This window comes from Triturus cristatus, chromosome 8 (assembly GCF_964204655.1).
Source record: "Triturus cristatus chromosome 8, aTriCri1.1, whole genome shotgun sequence".
Classification (NCBI taxonomy): Eukaryota; Metazoa; Chordata; class Amphibia; order Caudata; family Salamandridae; genus Triturus; species Triturus cristatus.
In genome coordinates, this window is record NC_140591.1 from 356,046,794 (window position 1) to 356,069,565 (window position 22,772).

A 22,772-nucleotide genomic window follows, 5' to 3' on the forward strand; every position below is an offset into this window, starting at 1 on the left:
TTCAACTAAATCCATTTATGGCAAGCAGAGTTGTATGGTCTTGTGAGGGATGTAGCACCTTGATCCTCTGCAGACCCTGGTTTGATGTTGAAGTCTTGCAGCGGGCGCCCTCAAATGTTACATGTCGTCCACATTTACCTTCTCTTTTCAATTCACCTGTTGCGATGCATTTCCTGAAAGGCCTAATGCATAGGTTTCCTCCAAAGCCCTTCTTCATGCTACAGTTGGACTTCAATTTTGTTCTCACATTGCGTATGCGCTCACCATTTGAGCGGGTGAAATCCTGACTCGACCCTTGAACGATTTAAAGAGAGTAGGATGCCCACTCGCTATCTGGGCCTTTCCACCCAGCCTTGCCTGCAACACTTTGAGTGTTCCTTTCGTGGCTTCGGCAGAGGCATTGCTTACCAGCAGCCTATCCCACCCCAACAAGAAACCCAGCAGTTTTGGGCAAAAGCCGTGGTGCCCATTGCCCCTGTGCCTAAAATTAGAATGCCACTCAGTCTGCCCCACCACCCATGAGCCTCATCTGCATAGTCCTTTTAGTGTGCCCTTACAGGTTGACAGCCACCTGGTGGGAGGCAGAATCCACCAATTCTGTCTGGGCTGGCAAGCGATCACATTGGACTGGTGGATCCTCCAAATTGTTTGCAAAGGCTACGCCTTACCCTTCTTTTCATCCCCACTCCACTTTCCACCATCTGCCCAACGACTGGTGGAGGACCATCTCTCCATTCTGTGGCAGGAAGTGCAAGCCCTTTTGGCCAAATGGGCTATTGAGAGGGTGCCAGACCCTAGAGATTGGATGGTGGCACTGGACCTGTAGATTGTCTATTTCCATATTTCTGTTCTGCCGGTCCAACAGCGCCACCTGCAATTTGTAGTTGAAGAGGAGCATTTTCAGTTCTTTGTGCTCCTCTTTGGTGTTACCAGCGCCCCTCGGGTGTTCACGAAAGTGATGGCAGCACACCTTCGAAGGTCAGGGTTGCTGGTGTTCCCCTACCTCGATGCCTGGCAGTTGAAGGTGGGCTCACCCTAGACAGTAGTCAGCTAACTCGAGATTATGGAGAACCTCCTGTCATCTTCGGGGCTCACGATAAATGTGCAGAAGTCACACCTGACTCCTTCCCAGATGCTCCCCTTCCTCTGAGTCATTCCGGATAAGGTTCAGTTTCGTTCCTTTGGGAGAAGGGTGGGGGGTGTCGACTCTGAGGTTGCCGACACTGATGGCCTCCTGCTGGCTGAGCATGTCAGGGGGCATTTGCAGACTCTGTAGTGGGATCTGAAGTCCCAGTGGGTTTAACATCAATAGGACCTCTCCGACCACTTCCAGATCTTGGAGGAGACTGCGAAAGGTCTGCAGTTGTGGTTTCTGGACCGCAATCGGGTAAGCGGCAACCACTCTACATTCTCCAACCATAACCGCCAATGGTGACCGATGCAACGCTTCTGGTGAGACGTGAAGTTCAGAGGTCTGCGGCTGAGTACTGTCTCCATATAAACCTTCTGGAGCTGTGGACCATCCACGTGGCGCTGAAAGCCTTCTTGCCATCTATCAAGGAAAGGCTGGTACAGGTGCTCACAAACACTACCACCGCCATGTGGTACTAGAAATAAACAGGACGGGGGGGGGGGGGGGGGATCACTGAACCTGTTCCAGGAGGCCTTGCACCTCTGTAAATGGCTAGACCACCTAGCAGGCAGGCTCATTGAATGCCAGGGTGGACTAACTCAACCACCAGCACCTGGCAGATCACAAATGGCAGCTACATCTGGAGGTGGCACAAGGTCTCTTCCATGAATGGTGAGAAGCTTGGCTCAATCGCTTCGCCTCTGCCGATAACACGCAATGTCAGCACTTCTGCACGTTGGAGTTTCCAAGGCGTCTCTCTGTCTCTGAGATGCATTTCATCTCAAGTGGAACTCAGGACTCCTGTATTACTTCTAGCCCAGAGTTCTCAAGAAGATCAGGACAGACCGGTCTCAGGTCATCTTAGTTGCTGCAGACTGGGCACAGAGAGTTTGGTATCCAGAACTTCTGGGTTTGAGCATCTGTCCTCCAATCAGGCTGCCCCTCTGAACGTATTCACTGTTGCTTTAGAACGGTCAGGTTCTCCGCCCCAGCCGTTGCAATCTCCACCTTCATACATGGAGATCTTGCGGCGACAGCTGAACACATTTGACCTTCCTCCAGAGGTGGTTGATGTCATCTTGGCAGTGAGGCATCTCTCGACAAATACTGTATATTTCTGTTCTTGGGATAATTTTGTGCGACTGGTGCGGCACTCATAAGATTGACCCCCTCAAGGCTAAATTGTCTGTTTTATTATTTGTGCTCTCACTTGTCCGTCAAGGCCTTGCCCTGGGCACATTTAAAGGTTATCATTTGGCCCTCTCAGCCTTCTTCCAGTTACCTAATCGGCCCTCTTTTTTTTAAATCACCTATTGTGATTTTGAAAGGGCTACAACATAGGTTTTTCCCTGTCTCAGTTTGCAATACCCCAATGGGACCTCAATCTTGTTCTTGTGTATCTGATGTTTACTCCATTCGAGCAGCTACACAGTTGTCCTTTCCAGCTTCTCATCATCAACACTGTTTGTAGTCACCATCACTTCCGCCAGCATGCAAGTGATCCTCAGGCTTTCTGTTCTTTCTCCATGCATAACCTTGTTCCCTGTTAAGCTGGTTCTGCCTATTAGGGCACCCTTTATCCCGAAAGTTGAGATGCTTTCTACTTTACTGGTATTCTAATGCTCCACCTCACGCCTCTGAGGAGGAGAGGCTCCAACCCTTGGACTCTATGAAAGCACTCCGCTTCTAAATGGATCTCGGAAAAAGCAACCAGGTGGACGACCAGCTTTTTGCAGGGTTCGCTGGATCAAAAAAGAAAAGGCTGTGCAAAAGCTTTTTGTATCACACTGGATTGTGCTCTGTATTAAGATCGGTTTCGAACTAGTGAAGTAGCAACCTGCGGATGAATTTTGTGTGCCATTTTCTAACTGGGCCAAAGCTGCATCTGCTGCATTTGCACATGGTGTCCCTGTCCTAGATATCTGCCAGGTAGCTACATAGGTTCACAAAACAAGATTGTCTGGACAGCCAAGTATGCTGAGAAGGGCCCTTTACCTGCTTGGTCCTGCAGGATTTTGTCTATTCAAAAGGCGAGAATAGTGGCTTGAAGTCTCTATCAGAAGAACAGGTACTTGTCTTCAGTAATGTTCTTTCTGGTAGAGACTATCTAGCTGCAGATTCCTCACCTGATCCTTCGCGTTCAGTGGTTGAACTCTATACTAAAGCCAACATCTAGGAATCTGCACACTAATATGCAGATTTACTTTTGGGGCTCCACGTCTAGAGGCACATACCGTTTCGATGGCAACTGACGTCAGAGTGCAAGAGTGGCACCTTCAAAGGCGCCATGTCATTTCCGGAACGGAACACCGTCAGTGCGGAGACGCATAGCGCCACTTTCCAACACACAGATGAACTTCAAAAAGTTACTGATTCCAGTCTGACGCCTGGGGAATTTTCAAAAGATGTGGAATCTGCAGCCAGGTTCTCTACCAGAAAGTCAGTTAAGGACAAAGATCTCCCAAAATGCTGAAAAGATTTACACCATCCTACAGAAAATTATGCAGTTTGCCACATCCTCTGTCATCCTTTCAGATGTGTTGTAAAACTGCTCTGCAGATGACAGCAAAATTCAACACAGGAGTTTCGAATGCACACCCCCAAATAGTGAAACATTGAAGTACCTTTTGAAGCTCTTGATCAATCCACACAAATTTGCATTTGCAGTATAAGACCATTGTCACATGGAAAAGCTGTCAATACTTTTAAATTCTTGAGCATGTTAATTTTTTCGAAAGTAGGACTGATTGATTTTAGGAGAACGAGAAGGGTTTGTTTTATTTGTGTTGTTGGAAAAGTCCTTTTTCTCGTTGTTGCTTTAAAAACTTTTCCTTATGTTCTGTATTAAAATTTCTACTTAATATTCATTGTGTTCAAATTTATTTTTCATTCTTATTTCTGATTTTTTTTGTTCTACAGAACTTCAGTAACACCAAAAACTACCTGCCTTCGGAAATGAAAGCCTTCTTCACACCCGGAAAGGTACATTTTATTTGCATGCTAAGAGCATCTGGTAAACATTGTCAACTTGCAAAGCAGCAAAGGTAGCAATATGGAAATTCTTTGAAAAGTGGAACTGAAGGGGTGAAGGGTGATGTGAGGGTGGAGCAAAATGCTGTTTCTCAAAGCTGTTCAGCATCATTAAAGGAAAAAAAGATAAAAGGCACCATGACTTAATTGCTGCTGTTGAAGTAGTGCACACTTGCATGACATATGTGCAAGCAACTTTTTCATGGAGAATTTATTTTAAATTGAAAGTGCAAAATATAAAAACAAGCATTGGCAATGCCAAACGGTCTCGCCATTAGGATCTTATATGTATTTAGCAGTGCAGCACATTAGCGTGGGTGCTGAATCACTTTCGCACTAGAAGTCAGGGTAAGTGCGTATCAATAAAGAAGGCGCTTTTTGAGGCAGCAGAAGCCCTCTGCAGACATTAGCTAAAATGCCGAGTGTCGTGCTCCTCCTCCGCTAATGTGCTGCATAGCTAAATACATATAAGATCCCAATAGCGAGGCTGCGGTTTTAAAAACCTGTGAAGTAGTTATCTGCGGCTCCAAGAAGAGGGATGTGAAGCCAGGCAGCTCCTTTGAAGTTATTTGTTTCTTTCTGGCCATGAAGCACACGATTTCAAGAAGACCTGTGAAGTACTTGGGTGCGGCTTTAACACCTAGCCAAGCAGCAGGTTTGTAATTATATGTTTGTTTGCAGCATATAATCAAAAGGAGACCTCTGAACTGTTTGGCTGCAGCTCCACCAAAACGGACGCTAACACAGCCACTAACTTAGCAAAAATAAGAAATAAAAGCGTGTTTTTGTGTGCTGCAAATTATAGTTACAAGTACTGCAGCTCATGGGATTTGTGTGCGTCTACTTTAATATATGTAAACATCTTACAGGGAATGAAAGGATGTCAGCCTTAGTGAAATAGCACAAACACTTAATGAGCCTGCTGAAAAAAAATGATGTGTAAACTACAAGTTAGAGGTGTTATTCCTTCCGGTTAGTGGAGTGGCTTTATGTGCTATCCGTAAATATGTGTGTATTCTTCCTGCATAAGAACAGTTGAAACTCTAAAAAAGAGCAGGGTAGTTGAGGTGAGGGTTGCAATTATCTGTGTACAGCGAATTACGGTTGCTGTAACTGCATTTGTAGCCAATGCAGCCTGCAACTTTTATCCATACTGCATCTGGCGCGGATGCTTTGCATCAATTGTAAAATCTTTGAATTTCTAGTTGCTCAAATGGATGTTATTTGAAATATACAGGACTCAACCACTGAAGGATAAAAGTCCGACACGGACCTGCTGAGACTCTTGTTATAAATGTGTAGATAGTGCCATGATGCGAGTGACCGGTGTTCTTGCCATGGGCATTAAAGGGAAAGCAAGGGGTAGCAGCTCGTACTTTTGTTTAGCGATACTTTGCATTTCGGCGACTTCTGAGGACAGCGTGTGTGTGGAGGGGAGGGGTGCGTGTGGGGGGGTTATGTGATGTACTCCGCAGGTGTGACCCTCTTTTTGCTCAGGGTACACTGGGGCATGGGACTTATAGATTACATAAACTGTGGTGGGCACGTTAGCCCTTTGAGCTATCTTTTCACCTGTGCTTGCAATGCATCACGGAAGGTCGCAAAGACCCCACAACCAAACCAGCACGAACAAGAAACTGTAGCTCCTAGCAGTAAACATTACACTCGCAGGGCGCCCCAACTTGCAGCCCGTCCTGGTCCCATCAGCGACCCTACACCCTGGCAGCTGTGCTGGTCTCTAGCTCCATACAAAATGCATTAATATCCCAAACACATCTAAAACAGAGCAAGGTACATTAAATACCCCAAAACACAGCTTTAAAAAGTTTATAATTACACTGAAATTATGAAAATGTCACACATAGCAATCTGAAACCTTGTCAGGTGCTCACTAATTTGTTGGTCTGTCTGCTGAGCGCACCAACTGATATGTCTCTTAGCACTATTGACACACAACAGCTGTTTACTGTTACACAACTGAATTTTACAATACAAATTATGGACTAAATTGTCTGTGTTCTCGGAAACATGCGTTGCTGTTAACCGAATTAATGCTACCCTTGCTAGCGCCCTTTGGAAAGGTGAAAGAAGGAGCTGCTCCTCCCAGAACTGGCCCTACAACCCTCAGACTACATCTAGGTGTGCAGCTGATACTTGAACCCACTAAGTCATTTTACGGAGTTTATTTCATTTATAAGATTTGCATTACAGGATTGAAGCACTGAAGGATGAAAGGCGAACGAGGACCTGTGAAGACTCTTGTTAAGTGTGTAGATAGTGCCGTGAAGCCAGTGACTGGCGGCACTGCCATGGGTATTAAAGAGAAAGCAAGAGGTAGCAGCTCGTACCTCTGTCTGGCGATACTTTATATTTAGTCAGCTCGTGGGGACAATACGTGTGTGTATGAGGAAGGGGGGTGCGTTGGGGAGGCTCTGTAATGTACTTTGCAGGTGTGACCCTTTTGTTTGCTCAGGGAACACTGGAGAATGGTTCTTTAAGATCACACAGACTGTGGTAGGCACGTTAACCTTTTCAGCTATCTTTCCTTCTGCGCTTGAAATGCATTACAGAAGATAGCAAAGAACCCACAACAAAACCCACCGGAACCAAAAAGTGTGGCTCCTAGTAATAAACATTACAAATTGTCTATGTGCTCGGAAACATGCGTTGCTGTTAACCGAATCATCGTACTATGCTAACGCCCTTTCGGAAAGGTGAAAAGAGAAGCTGCTTCTCCCAGGACTGGCCCTACGACCCTCAGACTACACCTAGGTCTCTAGCTTATACCCAACCCTACTAAGTCATTTTACAAAGTTTTTCTCACGGATGAAGTTTGCATCGCAGGACTCAACTACTGAAGGATGAAAGGCGGACGCGGACCTGCCAAAACGCTTGTTATAAGTGTGTAGATAGTGCCGTGAGGCCAGTGCCTGGCTGCACTGCCATGGGTATTAAAGAGCAAGCAAGAGGTAGCAGCTTCTACCTCTATTTGATAATACTTCATATTCAGTTGGCTGGTGAGGACAGTGTGTGTGTGTATGAGGGGGATGCGGGGGGGGGGCTTTGTGATGTACTCCGCAAGTGTGACCCTGTTTTTGTCAGGGTACACCGGGGCATAGTTCTTTGCGATCACTCAGATTGTGGTGGGCATGTTAACCCTTTCCGCTATCTTTCCTTGTGCGCTTGCCATGCATCACAGAAGGTACCGAAGACCCCACAGCGAAACCCATCGAAACCAGAAGGTGTAGCTCCTAGTAGTAAACAATACACTCGCAGGACGCCCCAACTTGCAGTCCATCCTGGTCCCATCGGCGTACCTGCACCCTGGCAGCTGTGCGGGGCGCCAGCTCCGTGGAAAGCGCATTATTACCCTAAATACATCTAAAATAAAGCACAGCACAGGGTGAACCTGTCTCCATATAGTCAAAGCAGCCCTGCCATAGTGCAGCCCGCCTGATTAGTCATAGTGCCACCGCTGGAAAGCCTCACCTAAAAATATATTGGGTCTAGCGCTTGCTACATAGTCTTAATACTTCGTGGCACTATACACCCAAGGAATTATCACCAACCACCGCAGAAGTACATATTTTGGGACGATGGGATCACCCACATCTGCCAGCCCAGCGCGGAAGAGGTTCAAGCTTTAAACAGTCCTGTGGGAGGCAACTGCTAGAAAATGTATATTTAAAGGAAGGTGTGGGCTCCAGGAAGGCTCGCTGCACCTTGGAACCGAATGGAGGAACTAGTATTTAATCATCACTATGTTCATTAACTCTTTCTGCTGGTCCTATATAAACTATATGGCATAGCTGTCTATTGCAGTAAAATGGCTGTTAAACTCAACTTTCACTACGGAGAACATGGGTGTCCAGGACTGTCTGTAGCAAATGCATTAGCCCGCTCAGCTACCTTACACCAATGGTATCAATCTGTTAATTTAGGTAGCAACCAGCAGTACAAAAACAGATCAGATATTACATAAGTAGACACAGGACTCTGTCTGCTTTCGCTAAGACTAGGCTGAGGGTAACAGTGTAAAAAAGGGGGGGGCAACAGTATTGGTGTCCAAACTGTTAAATCTGCCAAAGTTTAAAATAGCGCAGCTGCAAAACTATATGCATTTGTATCTGGGAGGCACACGATCAGCAGGGGCTGGAACCTATTGCAGTTTATTAACATTACTCGCTTAGCATAAAATTCTGCCTGGGAGGCACACAATCAGCAGCGGCTAAAACACTTTCCATTTTATAAACATTACGCGCTTAACGTTAAATCAGCATAGTACAAAAATAAAATGTAATTTGTAAAGCTTTTGCAAAAAATTATTTAAAAACACACCTCTACTAAAGCCTCAACGCCCATTCCAGTAATTGTATTAAGTTCTGAGAATTTTGTTTTGCATTTGAAGTACTAATAGCAATATTATACGAATTCAACAAGCAAACACAATTATTAAGACTTTCAGCAAAACAAGCACTGGATTTCTGACAAACAGTAAATATTTCGGCACAACATTTGTAACACGGCACCAGATGCAGCTCAAGTCTGCAAACAGTTACCAAGCAAACGGACAGAAGGTTCATAAAACCCCGACCCCCACTCCACTTCTAAACAGGACACAAGGAATTCTTCAGGTGGAACAAAAGGACCCCATACAACTTGTCCTTATCTTGAGGAAGCGCATTCGTCAAAGACACTCTAAAAACTGGCAAAAACGCAAAATGAGGCCACACCAACAACACAGGTTGTTCTTGGGCTGTTACTAGAGCTCTAATACACATTAAAACAGGTACTAACAAAGGCAAACTAGAAAAAGATATAACAAAAAAGCCCGACACTGCAACAGGCCTCGAAAAGTAAGGGTTCACCAGGGCATGTTTGGGCCATGGCAATCCATCCTGCTCTGAGACTAGCCCCCGCCAGTAGCACACTGTGAAAATGCTTTAATGGCAGAATTACCATTCCAGCCCTGGCTCACACCCTTCTCACTGCACACCAAGGTTGACAGTCAGGGATCAACTCAAAAAGAGCAAAAGCAAAGAAAACCCAATGCCTAAAAGAAAGACCACCACAAGGGTAGAATTTACACCAGACCACCAGAAATTTACATTCACAAGACCAGACACGGTATCTTAACTGAAGGTAAGAAAAACACAAGGCCTCAAGTTGAGGATGAAAGGTCATGCCAACTTATCCCATTTGTGAGCACCTTCCCTAATGGACCAACAGACAGAACACCCATGACTGGATGTTAACTCATCAACTGATTTTGAATCCCTCCAAAACTAAATTCCTCCTCCTCTCCTCCGCACTTTCTCCTCCTCCGGTTCAATCATGGATGGATCAGATGAATCTACCTAACAATACACCCATCATTGTCGACAGCGCAAAATCCCTTGGTGTCATTCTCGACAAAAAACTCAATCTACTCTCCCACATCAATTCCATTGCAAAGTCTGCTTGATACCAACTGCGCCTTCTTTGGGGATTCATCGCTTCTTCCCGGAGCAAGACCTTAAAACTCTGGTCCAATCGCTGGTTCTCTATAGATTGGACTACTGCAATTCTTTTCTTACTGGCCTCCCCAAATCCCACATGTCCCCCCTTAAATCTGTTCCCCATTCAGCAGCTCGTTTCATATAGGGGGCCAAAAGAAGTGACCACATCACACCCATTTTATCCACCCTTCGTTGGCTTCCCATCGAGGCAAGATCTATCTACAAGACTGTCTGTATCACCCACAAAGCCTTGCACTCCTCCTCTCCTCGCTACCTGGCAAATAAACTGAAACTCTCTGGAGGCTCTAGACCATCACGTAATGCGGAAAATGTATTGCTTGAACCTCCCACTTTCAAAAAGGAAAGATCGATGGCCCAATCCTTTTCAGGCAACGTGGTGAGAATCTGGAACTCACTTCCCCCTCAGCTCCGGACCACCACCTCTTCCCGGTCCTTCAAAACTGACCTCAAAGTTCTCCTTCAAAGACACTTCCAAATCTAATTCACTCCCTCTCTAGTCCCTGAAGGAAGTTCTTCCACTATAGGAAAGTCTGTACTCCATGCCTATGGAAGTGCCTTCCCAGTGTGTTCTTGTGTTTTGAGTGTCTGCCATTTATTGCAGTTTTATACCTCCACTTGTATCTTGTATGCTTATGTAACCTGCACACATGTCACTTTTTCCTCTTGTAACGTATAGTTTGCTACCTCTTCTTGTATTTTGTTTGCTTTTGATACATGCACATTTGTCACTTTTGCCTCATGTAATGTAATGTTTGCTTTTGTAACATGCCCACTTGTAATTCTCTCCTCATGTAACTCTGCTGTTCCTATTGTGCAGCGCTCTGACACCTTCGGGTAAAGTCTGTGCTATATAAAAACACGTAAAATAAATAAATAAATACCCACATCAAAAAGAGCCAGCTAAAGAGACCTAGGAAATGGTGAACACTTAAGATTTATTCAGGGTCACTGGATTATGTAATTCTGAAGCAGTGGCATTTTCTACATAATTTTGGATATATTGTGCTTGCCAAATAATACACCATCTTTTGTATAGTTTGCATATTCCAGCACAAAAAAATATTTTTAGCTCAGCCAATCAAATGTTACTAAAAGAAAAGTGACACATAAACTGTGGGGTGGCAGATTGCTTGCAGAGGGTAGCTACTTACCTGTAATTTGCCCTTTGCTGTAGCCAGGTATTAAACTGTTGATGACGGGTAGAAACTTTCGTCCAGTGTAAATGCGTACTTAATAGGCAAAACAGTGAAATAAAACTGCCACATAATGTGACGCAATACACTGGATAATTTACATTTAATTTTCTTGCAGCGTAATTGTGTCAAGTTTGCCGCATATCATCGCCTTTGCTTGCTATACAATTCCTATGTAGCATAATTTAGCAGCAGCCTTCCTCTTCCTGTCAGAGTAGCTGAGCACAAACATGAACATATGCACACATGCTCTGTTTTTATTTGTGAGTTTATGGTTTTGTGCTTGAGATTTGCGGACCTAACATCGCCCGTGAAGACCTGGCCACTTTTCTATTTCTATTTCACATGTATACATGTTTAGTGAGTTCCTTTGTGCACTACAGAATTGTTAGTTTTTCATCACCGCATGGTGTCTGAAATTTTAAGCGGCACAGTCACCACCTTTTATAAATATGTTCTACTTATAGACAACCACTGCTGGACTGGGAAGAGAAACCAGCCCTGGCAATTCCACTCGACAGGCCCTGTGGGGGGAGTGGGAGACAGGGGTGGCACTGAGACGTTCTAGTTGTGAGCACCGCTGTCATTTTTATTTTGTTACAGGGGGCGATATTGCAGCACTGCTGCAAAACCGCCTTCCAGTGACAAAACCGCCCCCCGCCGCAAAACCGCCTCCACCTATATGGCCCACCAGGAAAATGCACAGTGCTCGCTACAGCCAGTCTGGCCCTGTAGACAACAGCTTATGGTGGGCATTTCTTAAAGTTTTATATTTATATTCAAGCTTGACACAAAAGTATTTGAGAGCTTCATATGAGCAATGGTCCTACTCTTCTCACGAGCCATTCAATTAAAGATGAAGTGAAGAGGATGAACAAATAGTTTGGAGTATGCGTGGTAATTAGTATTCCTGCAGGAACATAAGTCTAAGGAGCAATGTGCCCAGCTATGAAATAGTTTAAAAAAAAAACAAAAAAACAGCCTATTTATTTTGTCACATCAAACTCTCTCCTTCAAGCAAATGCCCTTAGTAGTGCTCTTTATTATTGGATCCAGCTGGAGTGATGCTAGAAATGTGTTGCTTTTCAGTTTTGCAGTCCCTATTTGGAACCACATAGTTTACCTTTTGATTCACCAAAGTGGGTGAAAACAGATTTTATCCCAAACACGCATGCTCCACTAGCTCATTTAGTAACAGGCGGAAAATGTGATAACCAAAACCCTGATTTCAATTTGTGCACACACCATGTTAAAATTAATGGTTGGGATGTATTAGTTATAGCATTTGGTTGCAAACACTTTGTGACAAGATTTTCTTCACACCTGTCTTGAGCGGCCATTCCAAGTGTGCAGTTTTTGGGTGGTCACATGTTAGAAAGTATGACATATTTCTCTCGAACTCATTCTTCACCACACTGCCACTAAACACAAACTGCAGTGCCATTCCTCTATCTCGTTATTTCTTCGCCCATTCCTCCCTAAATCCACCTCATCCACGACTACCACTTTAAAAAGGAATTATGAGAAGGTTAGAAACAGAAGCAAGTGATCTAAGAAGCATGGCGAGGCAGAGGCGAACAGTTGTTGTGGTTTAAGATCCCACCACACACCCCGAAACACGGCACTGGCAGATGACGCAGCCCACCCGGCACCCTGCGCTTTCTATTTATAGTGACCACTCTCATACACAGGGCAGTTCCCACTACCATGAGACTCACAAACGATACAATATATCATGACACGGTGGGGAGAAAAATAATTTGGGGGCACTCAGTGAGGACTTTTAGAGCTCACAGCGGCTGCAGCACTTGTGCAGGCACCTTCGTTCACGGCCCAGGTGAGACAGTTAACTTTTGAAGACAGGTCAAATTCTATTGGCTGAACATACCCAGGGACATGTCGATCTCCTCCATGGCTGCGACTCAGCATCGCTCTGTTCCATTACCTCGCCGATGCCAAGACTAGAACCGTATTCAGCAGTTCCAAAGTCGGCAGTTGTGGCTGTAATGCCACATCCTCGACACTTTTCACAACCTATGCACAGTGTACTTGCTGAAGCGATACAGTGACACCTATCTTCTGTAAATGAGTGGACACTAAAAGCACTTGTTGTAATGTCCTTTGTGCACCAGCACACAGTTTGTGCACTTTGGCCGCATGTGCAAAACCTTCCTTTCAGAAGCGGCTTGCATCAGGGGCAAAAAAACAACACGAGGCAGGAAACTATTCAAATAAAATAAGCGGGCACCATGCTAAAATGTTAAGTGCAGCGCCCATGATTAATTAAACTATGTGCATGGCGGCCTGTGATAACAAAACAAGCAACAATGGGCCAAATGAGTGGAAAGACGCATCAGTCAGCTAGGTGTTGGGGAGAGGCGGGCGACAAAGAGGAAAAGAGAATGAGCCATGCTGAATAGAGAAGGGTGGGAGGGAGGCTACAGAGAAATTAATAAAGAGGTGCAGAATCCACTATAGCCGTCCGTTTGCTCCCCATCTCAGCAGCAACTTGGACTGCCATGAGCTGCTAACCCCGCATTACCGTGCCAGTCTTAGCACCAAGCTGCCAGCAGCGAGGAAACGAGTGGGGCAGCAGGTGCATAAGACCCTCTTCCAGCGCTGGTATCACCCGGAGGGAGCAGCCCCTGCACCCTGCTGGTTGGGGGGGGCCGTGATTACCACTACAGCATCCTGGCAGCGGGCAGCTTTTGACGACCGCAGGACAGGCTGCCTGTGTCTGCAGAAGCCCGGGAGCTGAGATGTGATACCGCCTGCCCTCTCTGGCTCTGGCCAGCAGCATTGTGAGCTGGCGCGTGTCCCTAGATGTGACCGCACACTGTGGCCAACTTTTGTTCTGTCGTCCTTCAAATTGTACTTAGAGCGCTCGCTCCAGGCAACTACCTGCATCATAAAAGGGGCATGTCACGCACGTTTTGTGAAAAGCGCTCTTAATGAAAAACGAGAGCCGTGTGGGTGGGAAGCAGCAAGGTGGGAGGGAACCAAGCTGTGTGCTTTTTACGAGGCAGCACCGAAGTGGATGCCTGCTTGTGCCCCAGGGGGACTGCTAAGTGCTTGTTCCAGGGAGTCTATAATTGCTTTTTTTTAAATGCTTTTTGCCGGTGTTCTAACTAGATGTGCTACCCCGTCGGTTTAAAAGTGCAGAATGTGCTTGCGTAGCATGATGGGCATGCGCACGGGGGGGGGAGCGCTTACAGACGGGGAGCTGGAAATGACGGCACACCGGCCAGGAAGAGAGCACGTCATCGCATGAACGCTGTTGTGATATGGCCGCGCACCAGAAGAAAGTGCGCGAGTAAAGGGGCCAGTAGCCTTGGAAGGATACAAATGACGACATAATCGTCATGAGGATGGATTAACAAGCCTTAAACCAATCAGAAGGCAGCATTTACTGACCTAAGCCAATAAAAAAGATGGGCAGAGAGTGGGCGAAGTTTCCATGAAGCTTTCACACTAAAGTGTATACTGCATGTCTCGGAGAGACAGCGCAAGCGCTGTCTAGGCGAGACCTAAAAATTACAGCAGGCATGGGAGGGCAATGGAAGAACAGGTGGCGGAGAGATTGTGTGGAGGTAAAATGGGAAATCAGCAGATGAGGCAGCCATCACTCGGGCGTCGGGGTAGAAACACACGATGGACAAAGAAGGCTGGATAAGAAACGCACTAGAGTGGGAGCAACATGGGGAATTAGTTAAGCAAATGAGAGTGAGCGCAAAGTAGGGGAAAAGCACATGAAGAAGAGACCAACATGTAGTGCGAGGGTGGGGAAGATGTAGATCAGAAAGGGCAGCACACGTGTGAGAGAGCAACACAGAGTGTAAGGGAACAGCATTTGGGGGTGGCGCATGAGGGATAGAGCAGGAAAGCTACACTTGCGCACTCATGTTGTGCGTTACTGTAAAGGTTCCCTAGAATTGAGCAGCGGAAAGTTGCAAGTCAGCGAATCATAGAGATGTCAGAAGCAATGCTCTAGGAGAGAGACAAACACAAGGTGGACAAGCTGAGAAATGGAAAGCCATTGAATAAGAAGCAAACAAATGAGACCGCATATAAAGCCAACCAATCACAAGTAATGGGCGGGCTAAAAGCCTCTAAGTTCTTAGTAAGCGGGGGATAGGTCTTTAGCAAATAGTCAGCTTACGGTGTCTGGTATGCGAGATCTAACAAGGTATCAATATACTGTTGCATATTGACTATTTTCTATGAATACCGGCTTCATGCAGTCCTGAAATTTGACACGTGTTAAACAGGCCAGAGACTTAATAACATCTTCAGAGCGCAACATATATTCCTTCTGGCTCCAGTCGAGGTTACTTTCTGAAATTATTTCCAGATACTAATCAAGACTGGTAGACACTAGACTTTATTTTCCAACATGTAGCACCTTTCCATCTAAAGGCATTCTCTCCTCAGGCTTTCATGTTGTTGGCAGGAGCATCTTCATTGGTAGATGGCTCCATCAGCTGCACTGTTAAGTTCACATTTTCAAAAAACCTCATCCTAATTGGGCCATAGTTCCCTATTACCCCGAACATGGTTTTTGGCCAAACTCCGAATTAAAAGTAATATATAAATACCACATCCTACATTCTAGTCTATGAGGATGTATTTTGATGTGAACATAGAAACTGTACTGCAGACCAAATTTAGAACCTTCTCAGAGCCTGCATGTGCTCATCTTGAGCATAGCTCTGAAGACAATTGGTGATAGCTCTTGTGACCTTTTTCTAATTGTAGCCAATTTCAAATATCAGTCCAAAGCTGAAACTGCTCATAGCCGAAGTCATATGAAAATATTTGACCTAAATACACCCCTCTGTATTCACCTGAATCACCGTATCTGAAAGAAACACGTTAGTTAGATTCCTCACCTTAGAATATCCCCAGGCGTCAGGCTGGATCCGGAAAGATTTTTGTAGCAATACCCCTTGCGCGTCGCTAAGCGTCGTCTGCGGCTCCGCGTCCGTCGTCGGCGTCGTGCGCCGGAATGACGTCGTCGGAGTACTTAGACGCCGCCCTCGCGCGCTGACGTCAGTTCTTCTTTTTTCCGCACCAGTAAGCGCCGATCCGGGAAGAGCTTACCCCCAGTAATTTTTTGACTAACTTTTTTGGTCTATCGACTCGGATCTGGTGCCGGTAGGATGCCTGGTTTCAAAGCCTGTGACGCCTGTCATCGTCTGATGTCGGTGACGGATCACCATCGCCGGTGCCTTTATTGCCTGGGGGCCGACCATGACGCGGAGTCGTGCCTCGATTGCCAGGCCTTGACGTCGAAAGTTAGGCGGGAGCGGTCCTGTAAGCTTCTCGAGCTTCGGCACTCGGCTCCGCGCCGCTCTCGGTCCCGGTCCAGGAGGAGGTCCAAGGACCGATCGCGGAGCCGCACCATCGTAATCGCTCGTCGGGGTCTTCGGGTAAGTCGAAGCACTCCAAGAAGTCCAAGAGACGACATCGCTCTTCGGACTCCCCTCGCTGGTCGCGCGACTCGGCTGAGGGTCAGGGTGGTCCCACCCCTGCGGCTCCGTCGGAGACGCAGGAGCCGCGTCCGTCCCCATACCCGCCGGTCCCTGGGACTGACGCGACTCCGGCGGAGGTCAGTGCCTTCCTCTCAGCCATGAGGGGCCTGGCTCCGCCGTCGACGCCTGTAGGCGCGCATTCGGGCCCCGCAGGTTCGACTGGGGGACCTTGCGTGCCGGCGGCGCCGTCGACGGCTCTGACCCTACGCCGTAGGTCCCCGAGGGATCCAGGCCTGGATCTCGGTCGGCGCCGGTCGACCTCACGACGCCTCCTCCGCCCCCGCCGACACCGGTTCCACCCCCGGCGCCGTCCCCGGACGACGTCGTTCCCTAGTTTAGTCCGGGCCCGATGCTTGCGCGGCGCCGCTACCGGCGCCGATTGGTGAACGCTTCATCTACTACCCGGCTCCGATCATTCCTCCTGTTTATCGGGAATCGGATGACGAGGGCGACTGGGAGGGGTCTGAAGACCCTATGGCCGCTCAGGCCCAACTTTCTCAGGACTGGGCAGAGGAATTGGGGGATGCCAGCGGTCTGGATACCTCCCCGGACGCTGGTTTCATCTCTCCTCCGACTGTGGCTTCGGAGGAGGGTGCAGCCTTTTCAGTGGTGCTGCGCAAGGCGGCCGAAGCCCTAGGGCTGGAGTTGCCTGCTGTGGCCGTGAGGACTAACGTCCTCACAGAGGTCCTTCAACCGACAGCAAGCTTCTCTGAGCCTCTGCTGCAGTTTAATGAGGCCCTTATTGACGTTCTGCAGGGCACTTGGTCCAAGCCCTCCACAGTCCCTCCTGTGGACCGGAACTTTGCCGGCGCCACCGCCCTGCTCCGGGCGACCCCAGTTTCCTCTCCCAACACCCCACCCCCGAGAGTCTGGTTATCCAGGCCTCAACCTCCCAATCCTCCTTCCCGTCCGCTCCTCCGGATCGGGAATCCAAGAGGTTGGAACAGTTTGGCAAGAAACTGTTCTCGTCCCTGAGTGGGACTGCGGTCTTTAAATACCGCTTGCCTTTTGGACTGTTATTCCCACTCTGTGGGATACGGTGGAGGACGTGCTGCCCTTGTGTCCGGTGGAGGCCCGGACACGACTCGCTCAAGCACTTGCTGACGGTCGAGATGCAGCACGGCACGCCATACGGTGTGGACTTGACACCACGGACTCGCTGGGTCGGGCGATTTCCACCACGGTGGCGCTTCGGCGTCACGCCTGGCTGAGGTCCACGTCATTTTCGGGGGATGTCCAGAGTTCCCTCATGGACATGCCCTTTGATGGCACTCACCTTTTTGGTGAGAAGGCGGACAGTGCGCTGGCTCGGGTCAAGGACTCACGGGCCACGGCCAAGTCCATGGGTCTTTCGGCCCGCGGCCGCAAACTTCCGCCTTTCGTCCCTTTTCGTGGCCAAGGAAGGGGCGCCTCCTCACGTCCGCCCAGCCACCGGTCGCAGAACCAACCTGCACGCGGTCGTGGACGTGGATTCCGCCAAAGCGGTACTGGAGGTCGACGTGCCGGTCAGTCCACATCCACCCCGGCAGCATCCACCTCAAAGCCTTCCTAGTCCGAGCTTTCAGGCCCATTCAACGCCAGTGGACGGCAGGGTTCGCCATCACCTGCTCCACTGGCGCTCCATCACGTCGGACAGGTGGGTGCTGCAAATCGTCCGAAGGGGCTACTCCCTCCCCTTCGAGACGACCCCTCCAGCCATGCCACCGCTGAACCACCATATGTCGGGGGATCATTTGCATCTTCTACGAGAGGAAGTTTCGGCCCTCTTGGCCAAAGAGGCCGTCGAGCGCGTTCCTGGTCCAGAAGTAGGTCGTGGTTGTTATTCCCACTACTTTCTGGTTCCCAAGAAGGGCAAAGGGGGCCTACGCCCGATCTTGGACCTCAGGAGCGTCAACGCCTTCTTCCGGAAGGACCGGTTCAAGATGCTCACTTTTAGCTCAGGTTCTGGCTGCCCTAGACCCTGGATGGTAACGTTGGACTTGCAGGACGCTTATTTCCACATCCCCGTCCTGCCGGCCCACCGGCGTTACCTTCGGTTCACTGTGGGTCAGGAGCACTTTCAGTTCACCGTGCTCCCCTTCGGCCTCACCAGTGCTCCTCGGGTGTTCACGGAAGTGATGGCGGTGGTCGCAGCTCATCTGCGCAGATCAGGGGTTCCAGTCTTCCCCTATCTCGACGACTGGCTGTTGAAGGCGGGCTCGCCCCAGCAAGTCGTCTCCCACCTCCAGACTATGGCTGACCTCCTGCACTCTCTGGCGTTCTCCATCAATGTGCCGAAGTCGCACCTGAGTCCCTCCCAGAAGCTCCTTTTCATTGGAGCGGTTCTCGATTCGGCGCAGTTCCAGGTCTATCCGCCGGAACAGCGGGTCCGGGACATTCAGGCCCTGATTTCCATCTTCCGGCCTCTGTCCTGGGTTTCGGTCAGGTTGGTGCTGCGGCTTCTGGGGCTGATGGCCTCCTGCATCCTGTTGGTACCTCACGCCAGGTGGCGGATGTGGGCTCCGCAGTGGGACCTGAAGTTTCAGTGGGCCCAGCATCGAGGAAACCTGTCCGACCATGTCTTGATCTCGGAGCGCACTGCGAACCAGCTGCAGTGGTGGCTCATGAATCGCGATTGGGTCAGCGGCATATCCCTCTCCCTACCCCAACCGGAGCATGTCGTAGTGACGGATGCGTCCCTCCTGGGATGGGGGGGCCATATGGGAGAGGCGGAGATCAGAGGACTCTGGTCTCCGGCGGAGACTCAGCTCCATATCAACCTATTGGAGCTGAAGGCGATCCGACTTGCACTAAAAGCCTTCCTTCCCTCTGTCCGGGGAAGTGTCGTGCAGGTGTTCACGGACAACACCACCGCCATGTGGTATTGCAACAAACAGGGCGGGGTGGGGTCGTGGACCCTTTGTCAGGAGGCTCTGCGCCTCTGGACATGGCTGGAACATCAGGGCATCACCCTGGTGGTTCAACATTGCTGCCTTAGACTTCCCAGCGCTTGTAAGCGCTTTGCCCTGCTCCCTCTCCCTTGCCTGGGACTGTGAGACCGCCCTCGGCTGAGTGTTGACGCCGAGGGCTGGGATCTCATTTTGGCCGCCATCTTGGGGGTAGGACTGTCCGCCCTCGCGCTCTAGTAGCGCTATAAATGGGAAACGGAACATCTTGCATGTGATTAACAACTGCTACCTACCTTTCCCTCCTGAGGCGGAAGCCGGGAGGTCTTTCTACTATTCTTTGGCATTTTTAACCTAGCGTGTTTGACTTTCATGCGTGTCATTTTAATTTTTGTCTTGTGCAGCTTGTGCTCGCGCTTGTGTTATAAGCGTGCCTGAGCCTAGCGCTGCCTGCCTTAGACTTCCCAGCGCTTGTAAGCGCTTTGCCCTGCTCCCTCTCCCTTGCCTGGGACTGTGAGACCGCCCTCGGCTGAGTGTTGACGCCGAGGGCTGGGATCTCATTTTGGCCGCCATCTTGGGGGTAGGACTCTCCGCCCTCGTGCTCTAGTAGCGCTATAAAAGGGAAACGGAACATCTTGCATGTGATTAACAACTGCTACCTACCTTTCCCTCCTGAGGCGGAAGCCGGCAGGTCTTTCTACTATTCTTTGGCATTTTTAACCTAGCGTGTTTGACTTTCATGCGTGTCATTTTAATTTTTGTCTTGTGCAGCTTGTGCTCGCGCTTGTGTTATAAGCGTGCCTGAGCCTAGCGCTGCCTGCCTTAGACTTCCCAGCGCTTGTAAGCGCTTTGCCCTGCTCCCTCTCCCTTGCCTGGGACTGTGAGACCGCCCTCGGCTGAGTGTTGACGCCGAGGGCTGGGATCTCATTTTGGCCGCCATCTTGGGGGTAGGACTCTCCGCCCTCGCGCTCTAGTAGCGCTATAAAAAGCTCACCCCTCCCTCCACGCAGCGGACGCGGACTGCGGACTGCGGACGCGCCGGACCTGCGCCTGAGTCGTGCCAGAGTCCTGCCCGTCTGCGCCCGTCAGCGTCCCGGAGGCGTTCGGCGTGGCAGGTACTTCTGGCCATTATGCTTTCCTACTCCACTCAGGAACTCTACTCTTTGCGTGACGGGGATGCGTCCTGTCACTCAGTCTTTCCTGGCCGATATAGGGGTAAACATAAGTGCCCTGTCTGTAAATGGCATCCTACTCGCAATCTCCCTTCCCCCCGCTCTATTAAGGATTGTAGCATTAAACATCTTTGTCTACTCCTTAATACAAGGTCGTTGCACCGACACACTCAAGAGATTTATGATCTCCTTTCGACGACCAGTCCTACCTGTCTGATGCTCACTGAGACATGGCTCAATGAATCCTCCCACCCGGACCTCGCGGTAGCCATTCCCTCTGACTATATCATCCATCGACAAGATAGAGACAAGGGTAGGGGGGGAGGAGTTGCCCTGGTTGTGAAAAAACTTTTCCGTGCACGGTCACGCACACAAATACCATCGTAGGGGCTGACTCTCTTGCCTTTACCATCTCCCTATCGTCTCAGCAAGCGCTGAAGGGTCTGGTTGTTTACAGACCTCCGGGCCCGGTGGGATCCTTTCTTGATGATCTCCAGCAGGTTATGTCGGTCCTTGTTCTAAGATCGGAGCGGTGTATATTGGCTGGAGATTTTAACTTCTATATGGATGATCACCAAGACCAGGATGCTATCAAGCTGCTTGATATTACATCTACTCTGGGCCTTTCCCCCTATATCTTTGGCCCGACCCATGATAAAGGCCACACACTTGACCAGGTTTTTTCCACCTCACCTATTATGGCTGTAACACTTCTGCCAGTCTTATGGTCTGATCATTGTCTTGTTCATTTTGAAATATCATCTACTACGAATTCTATGGCCAGTGCCACGAGACAGCAGGGTAGCAGCTATAGGGCACTCCATCGGGTGACTCCGGATCTGCTAGCGCAGGCTCTGGTGGATCCCCCCATGTCTTATACGGGTGACCTGGAGAAAGACCTGGAGAGCCTGCAATCCTGGCTCTTTGCTAGATTAAATGAGCTCGCCCCATTACAGCCACCCAGGTCTGCCGCCCAACGGGTCTCGGCCCCTTGGTTTACGGAGGAATTGGCCCATCACCGTAGGCAATGCAAAGTCGCTGAGCGGGCTTGGAGAGCCCAGTACGAACCTGAGGCCAAACAACTTTATAAAACCATGATGAAATCATATCATGATTTAATACTTCAGGGCAAGAAATGCTATTTTGCCAAAAGGATTGAAGACGCGGCAAACTCCTGTAAGGAGATTTTCTCAATTGTGCGAGAATTCACCAGCCCGCGGTCAATCTCAGCTCAGGACGCTCCGGTGGAGACCTGGGCCAACACCATTGCTAATTTTTTTACCACCAAAATTAGGCAAATTCAGGATTCCTTTCCTTTGAGACCTATAGATGACCCGTCAACTCTGCCGATTGAGACAACTCTCCTGTCGTCTCCAGGCCCAGTTCTGCTAGACTTCCCGCCCCTTTCGGCTGCCGCATCCTTAGCCTTGATGAGGAACCTTAAATCGGGCTCACCGCTAGATCCCTGTCCAGCAAAATTCTTAGCGAGAATGGCAGATGCCGTTAACCCCATAGCTAATCCCATTCTTAACCTTTCCCTGAGTCAGGGATTTCTGCCCCAGTCCTGGAAACAGGCCATGGTCATCCCTCTTATCAAAAAGCCTAATCTTGACCCAGAAGTGCCCTCCAACTATAGGCCAATCTCGCTCCTTCCAGCACTTACCAAGATCCTGGAGAAACACGTTCATAGCGTGCTTTCTAACTTCCTGGAGTCAAACGAGTTACTCCATGAATCCCAATCGGGCTTTCGCTCCAACTTAAGCACCGAGACGGCGCTCCTGGAAGTTTCTGAGATCGTGAAGGAGGTGCTGGATACCGGAGGCAGGGTGATGTTAGTTATGCTAGACCTGTCGGCGGCGTTTGACACCGTCCCCCATGAGGATCTCCTCACTAGACTACACGACATCGGTCTGGGGGGGACGGTGCTCAACTGGTTTCGTTCCTTTCTAGCCAACCGCCGGCAGACGGTCTGGGTCCCACCTGGATCTGCCGAAATGCCGCCATTGGGAGTCGGAGTGCCTCAGGGCTCTGTATTGAGCCCCACTCTATTTAACATCCTTATGACCCCTCTGGCGACATTGGCAGAGTCCTATGGGGCCCGGATCGTCTCTTATGCTGACGACACCCAGCTTCTGTTCACCTGCCGTAAGAGCGAAGAGTTCGATGGAGAAAGGATCCGTGAGTGCCTTGGGGCTGTTTTTAATTGGTTCCAACTCAACAGCCTCAAGTGCAACTCGGATAAATCCGAAATACTATTCTTCGGATGCCCATCGGAACCAGATTGGCATGGGTGGTGGCCTGCTGACATGT

The 22,772-nt window shown here is 49.1% G+C and overlaps 1 protein-coding gene across 2 annotated transcripts in view; it reads left to right on the forward strand.

Moving 5' to 3' along the window:
- The window catches only part of PDS5B (PDS5 cohesin associated factor B), an 802,561-nt gene that overhangs the window by 650,681 nt on the left and 129,108 nt on the right, over positions 1 to 22,772 (forward strand). For both annotated transcript variants that reach the window (XM_085621687.1, XM_085621686.1), the window contains exon 29: positions 4,052 to 4,114. In XM_085621687.1, the coding sequence (XP_085477813.1) occupies positions 4,052 to 4,114 (63 nt within the window). The remainder of the gene's footprint in view (positions 1 to 4,051; positions 4,115 to 22,772) is intronic.